The sequence below is a fragment of the Coregonus lavaretus genome (assembly GCF_964263955.1).
Source record: "Coregonus lavaretus genome assembly, chromosome: 17".
NCBI classification, from domain to species: Eukaryota; Metazoa; Chordata; class Actinopteri; order Salmoniformes; family Salmonidae; genus Coregonus; species Coregonus lavaretus.
The window spans coordinates 22,230,062-22,249,305 of record NC_140004.1 but is presented as its reverse complement, the minus strand read 5'-3'; the positions used below and the strand labels follow the sequence as shown (position 1 = coordinate 22,249,305).

At 42.0% G+C, this 19,244-nt stretch overlaps 1 protein-coding gene across 1 annotated transcript in view; it reads right to left on the bottom strand.

Moving 5' to 3' along the window:
• The window catches only part of LOC311144585 (anthrax toxin receptor 1-like), a gene marked incomplete at its 5' end in the record, with an annotated part of 48,094 nt that overhangs the window by 12,520 nt on the left and 16,330 nt on the right, over nucleotides 1–19,244 (bottom strand). Inside the window, 14 exons of the mRNA XM_084180617.1 lie at nucleotides 1,957–2,037; nucleotides 3,130–3,297; nucleotides 5,779–5,874; nucleotides 7,654–7,695; nucleotides 9,951–10,046; nucleotides 10,282–10,360; nucleotides 10,481–10,550; nucleotides 15,326–15,424; nucleotides 16,053–16,113; nucleotides 17,007–17,087; nucleotides 17,226–17,294; nucleotides 18,147–18,226; nucleotides 18,378–18,411; nucleotides 18,588–18,669. Coding sequence (XP_084036743.1) covers nucleotides 1,957–2,037; nucleotides 3,130–3,297; nucleotides 5,779–5,874; nucleotides 7,654–7,695; nucleotides 9,951–10,046; nucleotides 10,282–10,360; nucleotides 10,481–10,550; nucleotides 15,326–15,424; nucleotides 16,053–16,113; nucleotides 17,007–17,087; nucleotides 17,226–17,294; nucleotides 18,147–18,226; nucleotides 18,378–18,411; nucleotides 18,588–18,669 — 1,138 coding nt within the window. The remainder of the gene's footprint in view (nucleotides 1–1,956; nucleotides 2,038–3,129; nucleotides 3,298–5,778; nucleotides 5,875–7,653; nucleotides 7,696–9,950; nucleotides 10,047–10,281; nucleotides 10,361–10,480; nucleotides 10,551–15,325; nucleotides 15,425–16,052; nucleotides 16,114–17,006; nucleotides 17,088–17,225; nucleotides 17,295–18,146; nucleotides 18,227–18,377; nucleotides 18,412–18,587; nucleotides 18,670–19,244) is intronic.

Below are 19,244 nucleotides of genomic sequence, written 5' to 3'. Positions count from 1 at the left end.
CCCCCTGTATATATAGCCTCCCTACTGTTATTTTATTTGATTTCTGCTCTTTTTTTCTCAACACTTTTTTGTTGTTGTTTTATTTTACTTCTTTATTAAAAATAAATGCACTGTTGGTTAAGGGCTGTAAGTAAGCATTTCACTGTAATGTCTGCACCTGTTGTATTCGGCGCATGTGGCCAATACAATTTGATTTGATTTGATTTAAATTGGGATACATTATGTCAAGTTTTCTAAAGTCAGTTTTCCCATCAGTCCTCTCTTTCTATGTGTGCTTTATTGCTAACAGCTGTACCCATTTCTGTTGCTACATTTTCTGTTGTTTCAGAATGTACTCCTGCCAACCCCTATGCAAAGCCTGATTAATGCGTCCTGTAGCTCAGTTAGTAGAGCATGGCGCTTGCAATGCCAGGGTTGTGGGTTTGTGGGTTGTGGGTTTCCCACGGGGGGCCAGTATGAAAAAAGTATGAAAAATGTATGCACTCACTAACTGTAAGTCGCTCTGGATAAGAGTGTCTGCTAAATGACTAAATGCGTCACCAAATAAAAACAAAAAGCCATATCTCAGACTGGCCAATAAAAATAAAAGATTAAGATGGTCAGTCTGAGATATGGCTTTTTCTTTGCAACTCTGCCTAGAAAGTCAGCATCCCGGAGTCGCCTCTTCACTGTTGACGTTGAGACTGGTGTTTTGTGGGTACTATTTAATGAAGCTGCCAGTTGAGGACCTGTGAGTTGCCTGTTTCTGAAACTAGACATCTAATGTATTTGTCCTCTTGCTCAGTTGTGCACCGGGGCCTCCCACTCCTCTTTATATTCTGGTTAGAGCCAGTTTGTGCTGTTCTGTGAAGGGAGTAGTACACAGCGTTGTACGAGATCTTCAGTTTCTTGGCAATTTCTCGCATAGAATAGCCTTCATTTCTCATAACAAGAATAGACTGACGAGTTTCAGAAGAAAGTTATTTGATTCTGGCCATTTTGAGCCTGTAATCGAACCCACAATTGCTGATGCTCCAGATACTCAACTAGTCTCAAGAAGGCCAGTTTTATTGCTTCTTTAATCAGCACAACAGTTTTCAGCTGTGCTAACATAATTTCAAAAGGGTTTTCTAATGATCAATTAGCCTTTTAAAATGATAACTTGGATTAGCAAACACAACGTGCCAGTGGAACACAGGACTGATGGTTGCTGATAATGTGCCTCTGTACACCTATGTAGATATTCCATTAAAAATCAGCCATTTCCAGCTACAATAGCCATTTACAACATTAACAATGTCTACACTGTATTTCTGATCAATTTGATGTTATTTTAATGGACTTAAAAATTGTTTTTCTTTTGAAAACAAGGACATTTCTAAGTGACCCCAAACTTTTGAATGGTAGTGTATATTTATTTTATTTATTTATTTATTTTATTTACATGTGTCATTTAGCAGACACTCTTATCCAGAGCGACTTACATTAGTGCATTCATCTGAAGATAGCTAGGTGAGACAACAAAATATATAAATCGCAGCAAGTACATTTTCCCCCAACAAAGTAGTTATCAGCAAAGTCAGTGCTAGTAGGAAAAGACAAGCACATTTATTTTTCAATGCACTAGGGGGTGGTAATACCTTATTGTTAAATAGTTGAACGTCACAACCTTTCTGTCTGAGAGATTTAAACAGGTCAATAAACATCACGTGGTGATATAATAGCACAGCTAAAGTATATGTTTTAGAGACGCCTGTACAGAACAATTGTGTTACTGCACATGTCAGTTGGTTACAGGTTGCTGGATCAGGAAAATTGCAAAGAGAAGTCATTTTCCTGCCATGGAAACCATGACGTGTTTCAGAGAGCATTGGGTTCAATTTGAAGCAGTCAGAGTTGGCTAGTAGAAGTGGGCCTGGTTATTGTCCTCACATGAGCCTTGCTCGGTCTACATGTATCCAGCTTGTTGGCTCTTACCTTGTCTCCTGGGTGTGGTCTCAACACAGACACGCGGTCATAGCCTTTCGACAGCAACACCCACAGAGCGTCCAATTTTCCCTGCAATCACAGAGCAGTACGCAATACCAATAAGACCTTTAAGATGCTTTTTGTGCATGTTTATTTGTGGGTTTGTGTGTATTGTGACTATAAGTCGCTATACAGCATGTATATTTACACTCCATAGTCATACTTTACATGAATTATATTATATATCAAACTATATTTGATCATTGTGAATTCTGCATAGACCCAGCCACTGCTAAGAGGTTAAATAATCTGTTTTTCTTCACTAAAGTGCTAGCTCTGCAGCCCTTGTCCCTTGGTGGTCAGTCAAGTGTGTATCTGGTTTCTATTAGCCATCCCCTGCTGACTGTCAGGATGTATAGAACAATGCATTTAACTAGCTCCTGGCTCTGTGTGTAGGGGACCATGCCAGTGGTCACCTAAGGACTGGGACCCCAACACTAAAGGATCCCACATAAAATTCCTACATAATCAACTCCAGCTTCAACCCATTCTATTAGTCTATACACAGAATATACAAAACATTAAGAACCTTCCTAATATTGAGTTGCACCCCCCCTTTTGCCCTCAGAACAGCCTCAAATCGTCGGGGCATGGACTCTACAAGGTGTCGAAAGCATTCCACAGGGATGCTGGCCCATGTTGACTCCAATGCTTCCCACAGTTGTGTCAAGTTGGCTGGATGTCTTTTGGGCGGTGGACCATTCTTGATACACACGGGAAACTGTTGAGCGTGAAAAACCCAGCAGCGCTGCAGTTCTTGTCATAAACCGGTGCGCCTGGCACCTACTACCATACCCCGTTCAAAGGCACTTCAATATTTTGTGTTGCCCATTCACCCTCTGAATGGCACACATACACAATCCATGTCTCAATTGTCTCAAGGCTTAAGAATCCTTCTTTAACCTGTCTCCTCCCCTTCATCTACACTGATTGAAGTGGATTTAACAAGTGACATCAATAAGGGATTCATAGCTTTCACCTGTATTCACCTGGTCAGTCTATGTCATGTTCATAGTGTTTTGTACACTCAGTGTATATAATATAGGAAGCCATGTTGAGTATGTGATTGAACTTGACAGCTTTGTGTGCAATGTGTTTCTTTTATAATGGCCATGTCAATACCTTGATTGGTGAGTACCACTTGTGAGGGCCTGGAGGCTTGCGCATGCCATTGTTGAGAATGCGGGTGGGGGACTGTATGAACTCCTGCTCAGGCATTTTCACCCTGGCGTTCTTTGCCTTCTCCAGCTTGGCTCCCTCCTCAGTAGAGCCTTTCTCACCCCAACGCACCTGACAAATAACAAGCAGAGATTTTTTAACATGTCTAGCTTCATTTCAACCAGGCACATTCAATTTGTCACATGCTTTGTAAACAACAGGTGTAGACTAACAGTGAAATGATTACTTACGGCCATTCCCAACAATCCAGAGATAAAAATAGAAAAATAATAACACAAGGAATACATACACAATGAGTAAGAATAGCTTGGCTATATACAGGGAGTACCAGTACCATGTCGTTGTGCAGGGGTACAAGGTAATTGAGGTAGATATGTACACTACCAGTCAAAGGTCTGGACACACCTACTTATTTTTACTATTATTTTACATTGTAGAATAATAGTGAAGACATCAAAACTATGAAATAACACATATGTAATCATGTAGAAAACAAAAAAGTGTTAAACAAATCAAAATATATTTTATATTTGAGATTCTTCAAATAGCCACCCTTTGCCTTGATGACATCTTTGCACACTCTTTGGCATTCTCTCAACCAGCTTCACATGGAATGCTTTTCCAATAGTCTTGAAGGAGTTCCCACATATGCTGAGCACTTGTTGGCTGTTTTTCCTTCATGCTACGGTCCGACACATCCCAAACCATTTCTATTGGGTTGAGGTCGGGGGATTATGGAGGCCAGGTCATCTGATGCAGCACTCCATCACTTTCCTTCTAGGTAAAATAGCCCTTACACAGCCTGGAGGTGTGTTGGGTCATTGTCCTGTTGAAAAACAAATGATAGTCCCACTAAGCCCAAACCATTCTAAATAAATCACAGACAGTGTCACCAGCAAAGCACCCCCACACCATAACACCTCCTCCTCCATGCTTTACGGTGGGAAATACACATGCGTAGATCATCCGTTCACCCACACCACGTCTCACAAAGACAAGGCGGTTGGAACCAAAAATCTCAAATTTGGTCTCCAGACCAAAGGACACATTTCCACTGGTCTAATGTCCATTGCTTGTGTTTCTTGGCCCAAGCAGGTCTCTTCTTCTTATTGGTGTCCTTTAGTAGTGGTTTCTTTGCAGCAATTTGACCATGAAGGCCTGATTCACACAGTCCCCTCTGAACAGTTGATGTTGAGATGTGTCTGTTACTTGAACTCTGTGAAGCATTTATTTGAGCTGAATTTCTGAGGCTGGTAACTCTAATGAACTTATCCTCTGCAGCAGAGGTAACTCTGTGTCTTCCATTCCTGTGGCGGTCCTCATGAGAGCCAGTTTCATCATAGCTCTTGATGGTTCTTGAAATGTTCCGTATTGACTGACCTTTATGTCTACCAAATAGGGCTATCTTCTGTATACCCCCCCTACCGTGTCACAACACAACTGATTGGCTCAAATGCATTAAGAAGGAAATAAATTCCACAACTTAACTTTTAAGCACACCTGTTAATTGAAATGCATTCCAGGTGACTACCTCATGAAGCTGGTTGAGAGAATGCCAAGAGTGTGCAAAGCTGTCATCAAGGCAAATGGTGACTATTTGAAGAATCTCAAATATATTTTGATTTTTTAAACTCTTTTTTGGTTACTACATGATTCCATATGTGTTATTTCATAGTTTTGATGTCTTCACTATTATTCTACAATGTACAAAATAGTAAAAATAAAGAAAAACCCTGGAATGAGTAGGTGTGTCCAAACTTTTGACTGGTAATGTACATAAAGTAACTAGGCAACAGGATAGATAATAAACAGTAGCAGCAGCGTATATGATGAGTCGAAAAAGTTTGCGCAAAAAGGGTCAATGCAGATAGTCTGGCTAGCTCTTTGGTTATCTATTTAACTATTTAGCAGTCTTATGGCTTGGGGGTAGAAGCTGCTCAGGGTCTGTTGTTTCCAGACTTGGTGCATCAGTACTGCTTGCCATGCGATAGCAGAGAGAACAGTCTATGACTTGGGTGGCTGGTGTCTTTGACCATTTTTAGGGCCTTCCTCTGACACCGCCTGACACAGAGATCCTGGATGGCAGTGAGATTGGCCCCAATGCTGTACTGGGCTGTACGCATTACCCTCTGTAGAGCCTTGCAGTCAGATGCCAAGCAGTTGCCATACCAAGCGGTGATGCAGCCAGTCAAGATGCTCTCGACGGTGCAGCTGTAGAACTTTATGAGGATCTGAGGGCCCATGCCAAATCTTTGCAGCCTCCTGAGTGGGAAGAGGCGTTGTCGTGCCCTCTTCACGACTGTGTTTGTGTGTTTGGACCACAATAAGTCCTTAGTGATGTGGACACCGAGGAACTTGAAGCTCTCGACCCGTACCACTACAGCCCCGTCGATGTGAATGGGGGTGTGCACGGCCAACCACTAAGAGTGTGCTTGGTTGTTTGCCATTGCTGATCTGTCAAACAGAGTTCCTAGATCAAATAGCATGGAGAGGACAGCTGTAGATTGACAGGAGAGTGAGGGCAGGTACAGTGCAGTATAATGAAATCTGCTTGTCTGAGCTTAAATGCAGCACGGTTCCAGGGAAGCTCACCTCCATCCTTTTGATTCCACCAACACCTCTGCCCCCATAGTAGGAGGCATCGACCGTGGGCCACTTCTTCTTAGGCATCCCATCTTCTTCCTCATCCTGTGGTGGGGGAGAGAGAGATAGTGTAAAGGCATGTGTAAAGATCCCACTCTTTTCACAGTGTCCTAGACAGGGTTAATCAAAATTCAGGTTGTGAGATGATTGATCATTTCATACACACTGGCACTGTTGGTTCTGAGGTACAGCCTATACACCAAGCACCCTGCCTCTCCATCTCCATCTCTCATATACCCTACTCTAAATCTAATATTTCAGGCCCTGGGTATGATTTCCTTTTTATGTCTAAGTCAGTCTCCATCTCCTCTCTCTCCCCCTCGCCTCCTCACCTCCCGTCCTGTCCATGGCATGCGTCAGGTCAGAGGAAATGACAGAGCCCACAGCCCCCCTCCTCATGTTTCAGCTCTTTAATAGGCCCAGATTCAGACTAATCGAATCCATCAGGCCTATGATCAGGGCCTGCCAGAGAGGAGGCGGAAATAACAACAGGCTGACGTCATCGCCCTCACAGATCGTCAGAGAGACACGGACAATGGGCAAAAAGCTTCCCAGAAAACTGGTGGAGAGCCCTCCTGTATGATTTAATTGAATTAAAGGAGTGGGGGAGATGATTACTTCACCCTTTTTGTGTACATTCCATGTGCTGGGTTAATATAGGGATTTTATGACAATATCTTACAAAAACAACATCTAAAAGGACTGGTAAACCTATGATATACAAGTAAGTTGAGAAGAAAAGTAATTGGACTGTGTCACTATAAACCTTTTTGGCAGCTTCTCTATTCTTTCCTGACTTTACAACCAAAGTTGCATCCAAAAATGGAACAAAGGTTTATACTAAAAGGAAAATAATTGCAACATTTATTAAATGAGTATGGGCTGTAAAAACTCGTAGTGTCATTAAAATGAGTCACATATGACCTGGATAGAATTATGTTGCTAGTTGAGAATGTTTTGTAACTAGAGTCATTTGCGATGCTGTCTGTTGTTCACTGTGAAAATATTTATTGTGAAGTATTATTGTGAAGAAAATATAATTGTGAAGTATTATTTGATTAATCAGATTAGTCAGTGAATTCCCTGAGGGAATTCAAGGAAGGGACTCCAAAACAGATGGCTCTTAAATAAGGCCTTAATTTAAACCTTATACTAAAGAGTATCCCATATAGTGAAGTAAAGGGACAATTATTCTCAGCTTTTTTATCAGAATGCATTTGCTGAGAGTAAGGGGTGGTTTAGGACAAGATGAGCTGAGGGGAAAGACGGCTTCATAGTGGGAGGGTGTTGTCCTCTGGCTGATTTGTATATCATGGCATTTCTTGTCTGAGGTTCAAAGACAAAACCACAGCAATTGGGAGGAAAAAACATCTTGGTCATATGTCAGTCTATAAAATCAAAGGGAATATTACAAATGGTCAGTGATTTTTTAGGTTATTGAAGAAAATGGACCATAAGCAATGGCTTCCTATACCTATTAACATTCCAAATGGTTTTGCTACATGTCAGTCAGTCCACTATCCTTGTAGCCTAGTGTATCTCCCTTGTGGATGGGGAATATACATTAAGGATAACTGTTGTTCAGTAAAAATCTCCACAAAAGAATGACTACTTTAACTATAAAACAAATGGCAGCAAGTTTATTTATGTTCTGCTTAATGGCCATTACATAATTTAACAGCCATATCATTGTGTAACAGTGAGTGAAAGGAAACTTTTCTTCTGGAGACATATAGAACTATAAAAAGTCTATGAAGTTCGACATACTGGGGAAAATCTATGAACCCACACCCCAAAAGTATATATAATAAAGTGTTTACCTACCGAACTGTCTTCTACTACTGGTGGTGGTGGCTCATGGATAATCTATGGTGAAAGGGGGGGGGGGGGGAAGAGTTTACATTCGTTACAAGCATGTAAGAAAACATACATGTACTTCAAAAACACATTAAAATATATGTCACAGTAATGTGTGCCAAAAACAGGGTTACATGAAAACACATGGCTCAGGAATTGTTTTTCTCTCTCTTTTTTCCTACTATTTACAAACCACTGACTTAGAAATCTGCCTTCCATAGAAAGGGGGTGGGGGATAGTAAAAGGCATGCGAGTCTATGCTCCACGCTCACTTGTTTTTCTGTTTTCAGCTATGATGAAATTCAAGGAACCCTGTGTAAAATGTGTTCTAGGAAAAAGGACATATTCACAGACATGTACGCTTTTAACTACCAGCTCCTTCTGTTGGATTTTGGCAGAGCCCTGTGATGATGTAGAAGAATATTAAAATAATTTAGATGTTTAGTAAATATTGATAATCTGTATTTTCCTCAAATTCACTTGGCTCAATCTATAGGAAAATACATGCTTGGGGTGTGTCCATGGCTAACAAAACATTGAGCAGCTATAACTGTAACTGGGAATACTGTAAGCTACACATACAGTACCAGTCAAATGTTTGGACACACCTACTCATTCCAGGGTTTTTCTTTATTTTTACTATTTTTTACATTGTAGAATAATAGTGAAGACAGCAAAACTATTAAATAACATATGGAATCATGTAATAACCAAAAAAGTGTTAAAGAAATCAAAATATATTAGCCACCCTTTGCCTTGATGACAGCTTTGCACACTCTTGGCATTCTCTCAACCAGCTTCATGAGGTAGTCACCTGGAATGCATTTCAACTAACAGGTGTGCCTTCTTAAAAGTTAATTTGTGGAATTTCTTTCCTTCTTAATACGTTTGAGCCAATCAGTTGTGTTGTGACAAGGTAGGGGGAGTTTACAGAAGATAGCCCTATTTGGTAAAAGACCAAGTCCATATTATGGCAAGAACAGCTCAAATAAGCAAAGAGAAACGACAGTCCATCATTACTTTAAGACATGAAGGTCAGTCAATACAGAAAATGTCAAGAACTTTTAAAGTTTCTTCAAGTGCAGTCGCAAAAACCATCAAGCGCTATGATGAAACTGTCTCTCATGAGGACCGCCACAGGAATGGAAGACCCAGAGTTACCTCTGCTGCAGAGGATAAGTTCATTAGAGTTAACTGCACCTCAGATTGCAGCCCAAATAAATGCTTCACAGAGTTCAAGTAGCAGACACATCTCAATATCAACTGTTCAGAGGGGACTGTGTGAATCAGGCCTTCATGGTCGAATTGCTGCAAAGAAACCACTACTAAAGGACACCAATAAGAAGAAGAGACCTGCTTGGGCCAAGAAACACGAGCAATGGACATTAGACCGGTGGAAATGTGTCCTTTGGTCTGGAGTCCAAATTGGAGATTTTTGGTTCCAACCGGCGTGTCTTTGTGAGACATGGTGTGGGTGAACGGATGATCTCTTCATGTGTATTTCCCACCGTAAAGCATGGAGGAAGAGGTGTTATGGTGTGGGGGTGCTTTGCTGGTGACACTGTCTGTGATTTATTTAGAATTCAAGGCACACTTAACCAGCATGGCTACCACAGCATTCTACAGCGATACGCCATCCCATCTGGTTTGGGCTTATTGGGACTATCATTTGTTTTTCAACAGGACAATGACCCAACATACCTCCAGGCTGTGTAAGGGCTATTTTGCCTAGAAGGAGAGCGATGGAGTGCTGCATCAGAAGACCTGGCCTCCACAATCCCCCAACCTCAACCCGATTGATATGGTTTGGGATGAGTCGGACCGCAGAGTGAAGGAAAAGCAGCCAACAAGTGCTCAGCATATGTGGGAACTCCTTCAAGACTGTTGGAAAAGCATTCCAGGTGAAGCTGGTTGAGAGAATGCCAAGAGTGTGCAAAGCTGTCATCAAGGCAAATGGTGGCTATTTAAAGATTCTCAAATATAAAATATACTTTGATTTGTTTAACACTTTTTTATTTACTACATGATTCCATATGTGTTATTTCATAGTTTTGATGTCTTCACTATTATTCTACAATGTACAAAATAGTAAAAATAAAGAAAAACCCTTGAATGAGTAGGTGTGTCCAAACTTTTGACTGGTAGTGTAGGTCTACCATATAGGGCAATTTGTCTTTAATAAATAAAATACAACATAAAAAAGGTTCACGCTTGTAAGACACTGTCCATGAGTGTGAATGTGACAGATAGTGTATGTGACTCACCACAGTGCAGCAGAGAGGCCAGAACCACCAGAGAATCATGAGGATTAAAAGCAGCATGAGGATGAGCAGGGCGATGGCCAGGATGGTTCCATCAGACTGGGACAAACAGAGAAGGACACAGGTCAAACTCACTCTCTACTGACCTGCATGTTCCACCACGGTGCAAAGGCTGAGACCCATCAGAAAGTTAGAGCCTGTAATCGTGTAACTACAGGGGACTAACATAATAAGTGATAGTTTGAAACAGTTATTGGTTCATGTGAGTCTTTGATGGGGGTACTGCATAGCACATAGTTGTGGTGCACAGTGGGGTGGTGCATGTTGTACTTACACAGCCCACTGTTGTAATGGTGACTGAACTGGAGATGAAACTGAGACCTTCATTCATGCTGACATAGAGTTTGGCTGCCCTGGAACACAGCGTGGGTGTAAAGAGATAGAGTGTGGTGAGGATGGGTGACAGAAACATCAGCAGATAAACAGCAGGTAAAGAGAAAAACTGATATTCTTTCAGTGATGATAGTACTTACATTCCCTCTTCCTGTAGAATGGGGGCAGGACAGAGGAGATATGTATCTTCCACTATTAATGGCTTCACACCTAGAGGAGTACAGGAGAACGAAGGGTCACAACATTGACTCATACACAAACCATATTGGTTCTGCTGTAGTCAGAGTGTATTCAGACTGCACAGATCAGAACCCATTGACCTTTTGAGAAGTGGAGCAGCTGCATATGTATATCATGAGCTTAGATGTATATCATGTCCCACATATTTCTTCAACTGATGTCTGGAGTTCATTGACTAATGATCATGAAATGTCAAAATCTAATTGGATTATTGGTATTGGACTGTGACAGGACAAACTGATTAGTGATGACAACAGCACGGATGTCATATACAGTATCTGATGGTAACTCAATTAAGACCAATCTAACATAATACAGAGATGCTTGAGGACCAGATTTCGATACCTCTAGTCTAGACATGTACACCCATTTGACACAGAGCAAAGACAAAATATGATTAAAAGCATAGTCATCATTTTTTAAGAGAACCTTGATTCTTCCTATATCCAATTTATGAAACTTTTGAAAAGAGATCCAGTGAGCATCGTCATTGCCCAAGACTGCCTGTTTATCCTGGCTCAGGGTGAACATACCCCGGCACTGAGGAAATCAACATGAGTGCTCCACAGCAAACGGATGACGGCTCCTCTCCTCTCCAGTAACACCCTGCAGGATGGAGGGGAAGACTGGGGAGCAGGAGATCAATACCGCTGCCTGCCAAGCTGAGCTCAGAGCCAACACAAACTCAGCCAGATATCCCACTCAGAGTTCAACTGAGCGGTCACCCACCTTACACTCCGCATGGACTTAAACTATCAAAGGGGACCGAGAGAACTGAGAGCCTCTTTTAAGGCAGATTGACTGACTGACTGACTGACTGACTGACTGGCTGGCTGGCTACAAAATACTCTCTGGTCTTTCTCTCAGGTTATCGGGGCCCATCGGGGACCAAATCTGGTGGTCATATTTCTACTATTTAATACCATTCACTCTTAGAAGAAAAGGCGCTATCTAGAACCTAAACGGGTTCTTTGGCTGTCCCCATAGGAGAACCATTTGAAGAACCCTTTTTGGTTTCAGGTAGAACCTTTTTGGGTTCTATGTAGAACCATTTCCACAGAGGGTTCTATACAGAACCCAAAAGGGTTCTACATGGAACCAAAAAGGGTTATTCTACCTGAACCAAAAAGGGTTCTCCTATGGGGACAGCTGAATAAACAGTGTAGGGATCTAGATGCTGGCCAACAGCTTTGCTTCATCTCACACTTTATTACACTGTTTACTCTGTGCACATGAGAAAAGGTCAAGCTTTACTGCTGAGTGTAGACATGCTCACAGTTTAATCTTACTCAATAAATTACAGTCTGTGCTGATCAGTGACTAGCCTCTCATTGAGATGACTAAGTGTCCAGTAGGATCCCTCAGATCAGGCACATTTGAGGTCAAGTCCATTTTAATTCCAGGTCCATGGCAGTGTAGGTAAAGTTCCAAATCCATTTCAATCCCTGAATTAATTGCAAAGAAGCCAATCTCAACTCCACTAGTTCATACCATCTCAAAAGATTGTTCAACTAATACTGGGACAATACAACAGGACATAGCTACTGACAATACCATAATGTGGCTGTGAAAGATTTCTGGAGGACAATGCAATCCCAATAAAATGACTATTCCTCCTAATCCCCCTCCTTTTATCACGTCACCAGGTGTGGATTCTCATTCTTCACATATCTCCATGCTGCTGCTCACTGGAGCCATCAGGGCAACATCTGTCACAGGGAGGAAAGAATGCCCATGACGTGTCTTCACTGCCAAAGCTCAGAGGGCCTATATTTGCTGCTGCTGCTTTTCCTGGAGACATATACTGAGACATCCATTCAGCTGCTGAACACATGTAGCTACAGTTGAAGTCGGAAGTTTACATACACCTTAGCCAAATACATTTAAACTCAGTTTTTCACAATTCCTGACATTTAATCATAGTAAACATTCCCTGTCTTAGGTCAGTTAGGATCACCACTTTATTTTAAGAATATGAAATGTCAGAATAATAGTAGAGAGAATGATTTATTTCAGCTTTATTTCTTACATCACATTCCCAGTGGGTCAGAAGTTTACATACACTCAATTAGTATTTGGTAGCATTGCCTTTAAATTGTTTAACTTGGGTCAAACGTTTCGGGTAGCCTTCCACAAGCTTCCCACAATAAGTTGGGTGAATGTTGGCCCATTCCTCCTGACAGAGCTGGTGTAACTGAGTCAGGTTTGTAGGCCTCCTTGCTCGCACACGCTTTTTCAGTTCTGCCCACAACTTTTGTATAGGATTGAGGTCAGGGCTTTGTGATGGCCACTCCAATACCTTGACTTTGTTGTCCTTAAGCCATTTTTCCACAACTTTGGAAGTATGCTTGGGGTCATTGTCCATTTGGAAGACCCATTTGCAACCAAGCTTTAACTTCCTGACTGATGTCTTGAGATGTTGCTTCAATATATCCACATAATTTCCCTTCCACGTGATGCCATCTATTTTGTGAAGTGCACCAGTCCCTCCTGCAGCAAAGCACCACCACAGCATGATGCTGCCACCCCCGTGCTTCATGGTTGGGATGGTGTTCTTCGGCTTGCAAGTTCCCCCCTTTTTCCTCCAAACATAATGATGGTCATTATGGCCAAACAGTTCTATTTTTGTTTCATCAGACCAGAAGACATTTCTACAAAAAGTACGATCTTTGTCCCCATGTGCAGTTGCAAACCGTAGTCTGGCTTTTTTATGGCGGTTTTGGAGCAGTGGCTTCTTCCTTGCTGAGTGGCCTTTCAGGTTATGTCGATATAGGACTCGTTTTACTGTGGATATAGATACTTTTGTACCTGTTCCCTCCAGCATCTTCACAAGGTCCTTTGCTGTTGTTCTGGGATTGATTTGCACTTTTCGCACCAAAGTACGTTCATCTCTAGGAGACAGAACGTGTCTCCTTCCTGAGCGGTATGACGGCTGCGTGGTCCCATGGTGTTTATACTTGCGTACTATTGTTTGTACAGATGAACATGGTACCTTCAGGTGTTTGGAAATTGCTCCCAAGGATGAACCAGACTTGTGGAGGTCCAAATATATTTTTATGAGGTCTTGGCTGATTTATTTTGATTTTCCCATGATGTCAAGTGAAGAGGCACTGAGTTTGAAGGTAGGCCTTGAAATACATCAACAGGTACACCTCCAATTGACTCAAATGATGTCAATTAGCCTATCAGAAGCTTCTAAAGCCATGACATCGTTTTCTGGAATTTTCCAAGCTGTTTAAAAGGCACAGTCAACTTAGTGTATGTAAACTTCTGACCCACTGGAATTGTGATACAGTGAATTATAATTGAAATAATCTGTCTGTAAACAATTGTTGGAAAAATTACTTGTGTCATGCACAAAGTAGATGTCCTAACCGACTTGCCAAAACTATAGTTTGTTAACAAGACATTTGTGGAGTGGTTGGAAAATGAGTTTTAATGACTCTAACCTAAGTGTATGTAAACTTCCGACTTCAACTGCACACATTTCTCCTTTCCAACGAGGGCTCCAAACTTTTGTAGGTTATGGAGAGGCTGTAGAGGGGGGATGTATGTGGTGGTTAGGGGTTCTGCAGATAACAGGAGAGCCCAACATGGGACAAGGTGAATCAATCATATGAGACCAATGACACTCGACCACAGGAAACAATAATCCAATAGCCATTTATAGGTGGCCCCTGCTGAGTCTGAAATGACTATACGGTTTAGGGGTATACATGCTCTACTGGACAGTGGTAAACAGCTGTGTATCCTCTTTTCCTAAATTGTTTCCATGTCTTCCGCTTGTCTGTGGGGAGTTGGATGTTTAATTACATACAAACAATTAACATTCTGGGTCACCGTAAACCATTCTCTTCATCACTCTTCTTCAGAGTAGAATAAATGTGTTAGCGGTCCCTAGGTCATTCATGCTAAGCAGCACCATACTGTAAAAGTTATTAAACCATAATATTGAATGGAGCTGAAGACTGTGCTTGGATCTGCTACAAAATTCCATAGATTAAATCTTTCATTGCAATTCAGACCTTCAGAATGAAGGCCAATAACTTACCTTAGAATGGACATCAACTTCGTGCATGGGTCTTTTCTCCAGACCCTGTTCTGACATTCAGCTGTTGAGGGTAAAACCTCTTCCAGCCTAAGCATCCTATTTTTCTCTTCCCTTCAGGCCCAGACTTCAGACTTGCTTGTGCATCAGCACTGGCTATTTTCTCTTTGTTTTGTAATTAGAGCATGGCCTCCCACAGCTACATGTCGGCAGGCATCGGAGGGGGCTGGTCTCACACATCCATTAGGCCACTTCTAAAGACCACAGGGGAACTTGGATGTGCCTCCAGGACTTTCCTCCTCACTGACTTCTGTGTGGCACTGTTTTCTGGCTCTGGCACAGTCCCAGGCCGTTAAAGCACAATGTACCCTTTAAATACACAAACCAGTAATACAAGGAACAAATGGCATGGGCACTTGTTTGGGCATTGAGGACCCCTGCTGCACTCCTGAAGAGCACTTTTGGGAAGCATTGTGAGACATCAATAGGTAAACATTGACTTTTACCATGTCTAACTCATAACTCACCACGTTGGTCACACATTTCCTGAGCAGTTTTACTCTTGCAGCTGCAGTAATTATGTCTTTGTGTTTCTTATTACATGATTAGAAAATTATGTACGCATTATGAACAAGCCATTCAAACAAACAGAAAACAGCACCCTTGTCTATTTATTTTCAGTTTGTACTCCACTTACTCTTGGTGAGTGTGTCGTTGATTCGGAAACTGCACAGAACCTTATCGACATTCCGAGCATGGAGGAAGCCATTTCCTCTAACCACCACCTGGAAAGTTTCTGGAGGGAGAAGAGAGGAACACAGTGACTGAATTTGTCCCACCACATGTAATAGCTGTTCAGGCTAACATCTGAGTCTATCATCTCAGCATCTCACACTCTGGTTACATTCTGCCAACAAACTCCTTCTAAACCACCATGCCCTGACCATAGTAGTTGTTGAAGAGAAATTATTTATCTGGATGACTGGATAATTGAGATCTTGCGGTCAATGAGACTTCAACTGCAGTTGTTCAGACATGTGGATATATAGTGGCTCTCTGGAGCCAATACCACAGAACCCAGAAAACATGAAGCGTAAATACTTATTTTTACAGTGGGGAAAGTGGTGGGTCGTAAGACTGTAGAATGGACAATGACTGAGCAGCCTTACACAGCGGAAAAAGAAAGTAATGATTTGTGTCCTTAGTACAGTAGTTAAATGGTGTTGGGACCAGGTCTGGGTTGAATCTTTCATGACAAATGAAGTTGCTGCTACTGTGTGTAGCAGATATTTACTGCACACCAGGCTCCTGGCCCTGCCAAAGTAGATTTTTCTTCTCTTCCTCCAATGTGGGGGCCTTTAAATGTATGATTTAGTGAAGACCTGAGAGGATAAATTGGTTGGGCCAGAGGTCTATAAACTTACCTCCTGCACAGATACTGGAGGGCTCAGCCGCCAGGATCTCAATACAGGACTTCTTTAATATCTGGGGGAGGGAGGTGAGAGGTGAGAAGGAGGGAGACAGGGGGGACATGGGGCCAAGGTCTGGACATTCTCACTGTATCTCACACCTGTTACAAAAGGTTGTGTGTTTCTTTGTTGAGAGTATTGGTTTACAATATAATCCCTATACTCCTTTTACTGTCAATTACAGTAACAGTGTGTACCAGTGCACCTCAATAATATGATCTGCTTGAGGTCTCCTGTTCTCGTCTCTGTGCTCCTCACTGTCCTTGTGCTCTGGGTGTATATCTCTCTCTATACCCCCACTGTCTAGGGAAAGTATGTGTTGTATTCCTGAAGATCAGACTGATTTACAACATGCTGCCCTTTTTCCTTGACTCAGAGCCAGCAGCTTTCAGCATGCTTTTAATGGGATCCAGATGACAGTCAACTGGTCTGACCCTATCTCTGCTAGAGAAACTCAGTGCCCGGGTGACAGTGGCCTCTCCACGACTCTCCTTTTCTTTCATCCCTCTGCTTTTTCAAGCAGCCGAGCGGATACAAAAAATATAAGTAAATACCTTTGAGGTGGAAGCTAAAATATATAATGAATGCCTACACTGATCCTGTTTGGTAATACTCCAGTATCTTGGATCAAAAGCTGGGAAGTCACAGCATGTTTTCCTGGAATGTTGTTACTGGTGAGTTTTGATGGCCAGAATATTTCTGTTTATTGTTTTCATTTGTCCTATTTTCCCCCATTTCCTATTTGAGTAATGTGTTAATGGATTGAGAGAGATGTACTACAGTGAGGATATGAGATCCATGTGGAACCATTTCCTCATCAAACACCATCTCTGGATGGATGGTGCAGTGTGCATATTAAAAATGCTGTTATTCTTTCCTTGTGTTAGTAGTCAGGTCTGAATCTCTTACTGAATCAATGACCCCCTGCAGTGCTTCAAAGCCATCGTTCACTGGGAATACATGGTCCTTGCTATCAGCAATCTTTGCCAGCTGAGGAAGAGAAAAGTATCATACAGTTCATGCTGAACTTTCACAATCCCACCAACCTCTTTTCCATCTTATGTTTGGGACACAGTTTGAGATACCATGTCAAATCAGAGCACATGGAAGCAAGATGTGTCAACAAACCTGTGTCTCATTGAAGTCCTTTACCCCCACACAGTATACGGAGGCACCCAGACTCCGCGAGCGGTTGGCCTGTCAGGTATTCACAGAGGAGAGCAAAAACAGGAAAGACTGTCAACACCTGGAATCTATTAAAGCACTGCATTGCACGATATCAACCAACACACAACCACAGATAACACTCCAGATAGCTCCTCTGGACGTGTTGTGACACTGAGGCGTAGATTTGAGTAATAGCTAAGAGATAATACAGCATTGAGTTCTTGCTGACTGATATTCAATATCGTTTCTAAAAAGAATTAGACTTTGATGGAAACCCTTTACTGGCTAGAGCCAATAGAGCCCACGAGTCAAATGTTACATTTCATGAGCATCTGAAAGAAGGCCCTTCAGAGCTGAGCTGACAATTTTATTAAATATGAGTGACAGCATAAAGCTTCAAGCTATTGCTCCGAGGCTCCCTGTTCAGGGTAAGTTGCACTTTCCCCACAACATTTTGAAAGCTACTGAGAAAGATACAGAATCTGCCTCACTTCATCAAGGGTGTCCAAGGGTGCTCAGATCTGATTAAACAGCCCTAGCTTTGCTCGTCTGCTGCACCTGCACTCCCAGTCCCAGCCCAGTCTGGGGGGATAAATCATTGGTTCCTTGTGCAGATGTGTGGCAAATGACTGGGCCTTCTTTATTCACGGGCAGATGGGAGACATAAATCTGACAGAAACTTTGACCCCCTTTTCCTTCTCTGAAAAGAATGGATCAAAGTGCTACTGAGGTGAAGTATATGGTGCTGCTGTTTGATCTGTGCCAACAGGAGTGCCGCTTCTGTTTACAATTTGTGGGCTCGTCTCTCTCTTTCTCTCGCTCTCTCTGGCTATGTTTCCTGTTTACCTCTCTCTTTTTCACTCTGTCTCAGGCTGTGCTTACCTCTCTCTCAGCATAGTAGAAGAGGTCCTCATGCAACTCTCCATCTGTGAGAGCTATGATGACACTGGCAGTACGGTATCCTATCAACAGACAGAAAATCTTTGATTAGGATCTAAATGCTGCCACAGCGCTATCCAAATAATAATGGCAGACTAACAGATAGACATGAGAAATTAATCATGGAAAACTTCCAGCAGGAAACAATTGAAAAAATTATATTTAACTACACACCTTCTGAGTTTCCATAATATATCTGCTCACTGGCCTGTAAAAGAAGATTAATTGGATTGAAACAGTACAATGGTTAAAGCTGTCCTGTGAATACAGTAACTCTTCCATACTGATACAGGTGCCATTTTGGCTCTGAACCATGTTCTTTGTTCTTAAGCCAGAATGGAGATAGATTCTAGCTCAGAGCTCAGCTAAAGGTACACAGCTCACCCTCTGGATGCCCTCGTGCATAAAGGTGTCTCCCCCTGGAAGTACCCTCTGGAGCTCCTCCAGACCTTTGCGAATCTGCTCCCTGAGCAAAAGAACAGATGATGTCTCACCCTGTAGAAGTCATCCACTGGGCACAGTTGTCAATTCAACATCTATTTCACATTGGTTCAACGTATTTTCATTGAAATTAAGTGGAAACAACGTTGATTCAACCAGTGTGTGCCCAGTGGGCCCTGTCTTATAGATCTAACTGCAGCTACAAAGCTATCAAAACCGTAAATTACTTAGACCTTCAAATAAGAAGTAGCTTTAAGTGTTGATGTAAGAAGAGTCATAATAGTGATAAATGTGTGACATGTGCTACTATCAAATCATACTGTCAAACTCAAACATTGAGTACGGCATTGAACTGCATGCATGCACACCCATAATCTTGAATAGCAAGTGAGTCGTTTTAAGCCCTAAAAATAGAACTGTGCACTAATATCGAACAGATTTTCCTTTTGACTGAGTTCTTGTACAATGCATAGTCTTCTCCCTAAACTAAAAGCTGACACAGACAGATATGATGTGACAAAGACAATAGGCACAGAAACAAAGAACTATCATGATCTCTCTACTGAAGTGGTATTCCATTTCAGAGAGTAGTGATGGGAT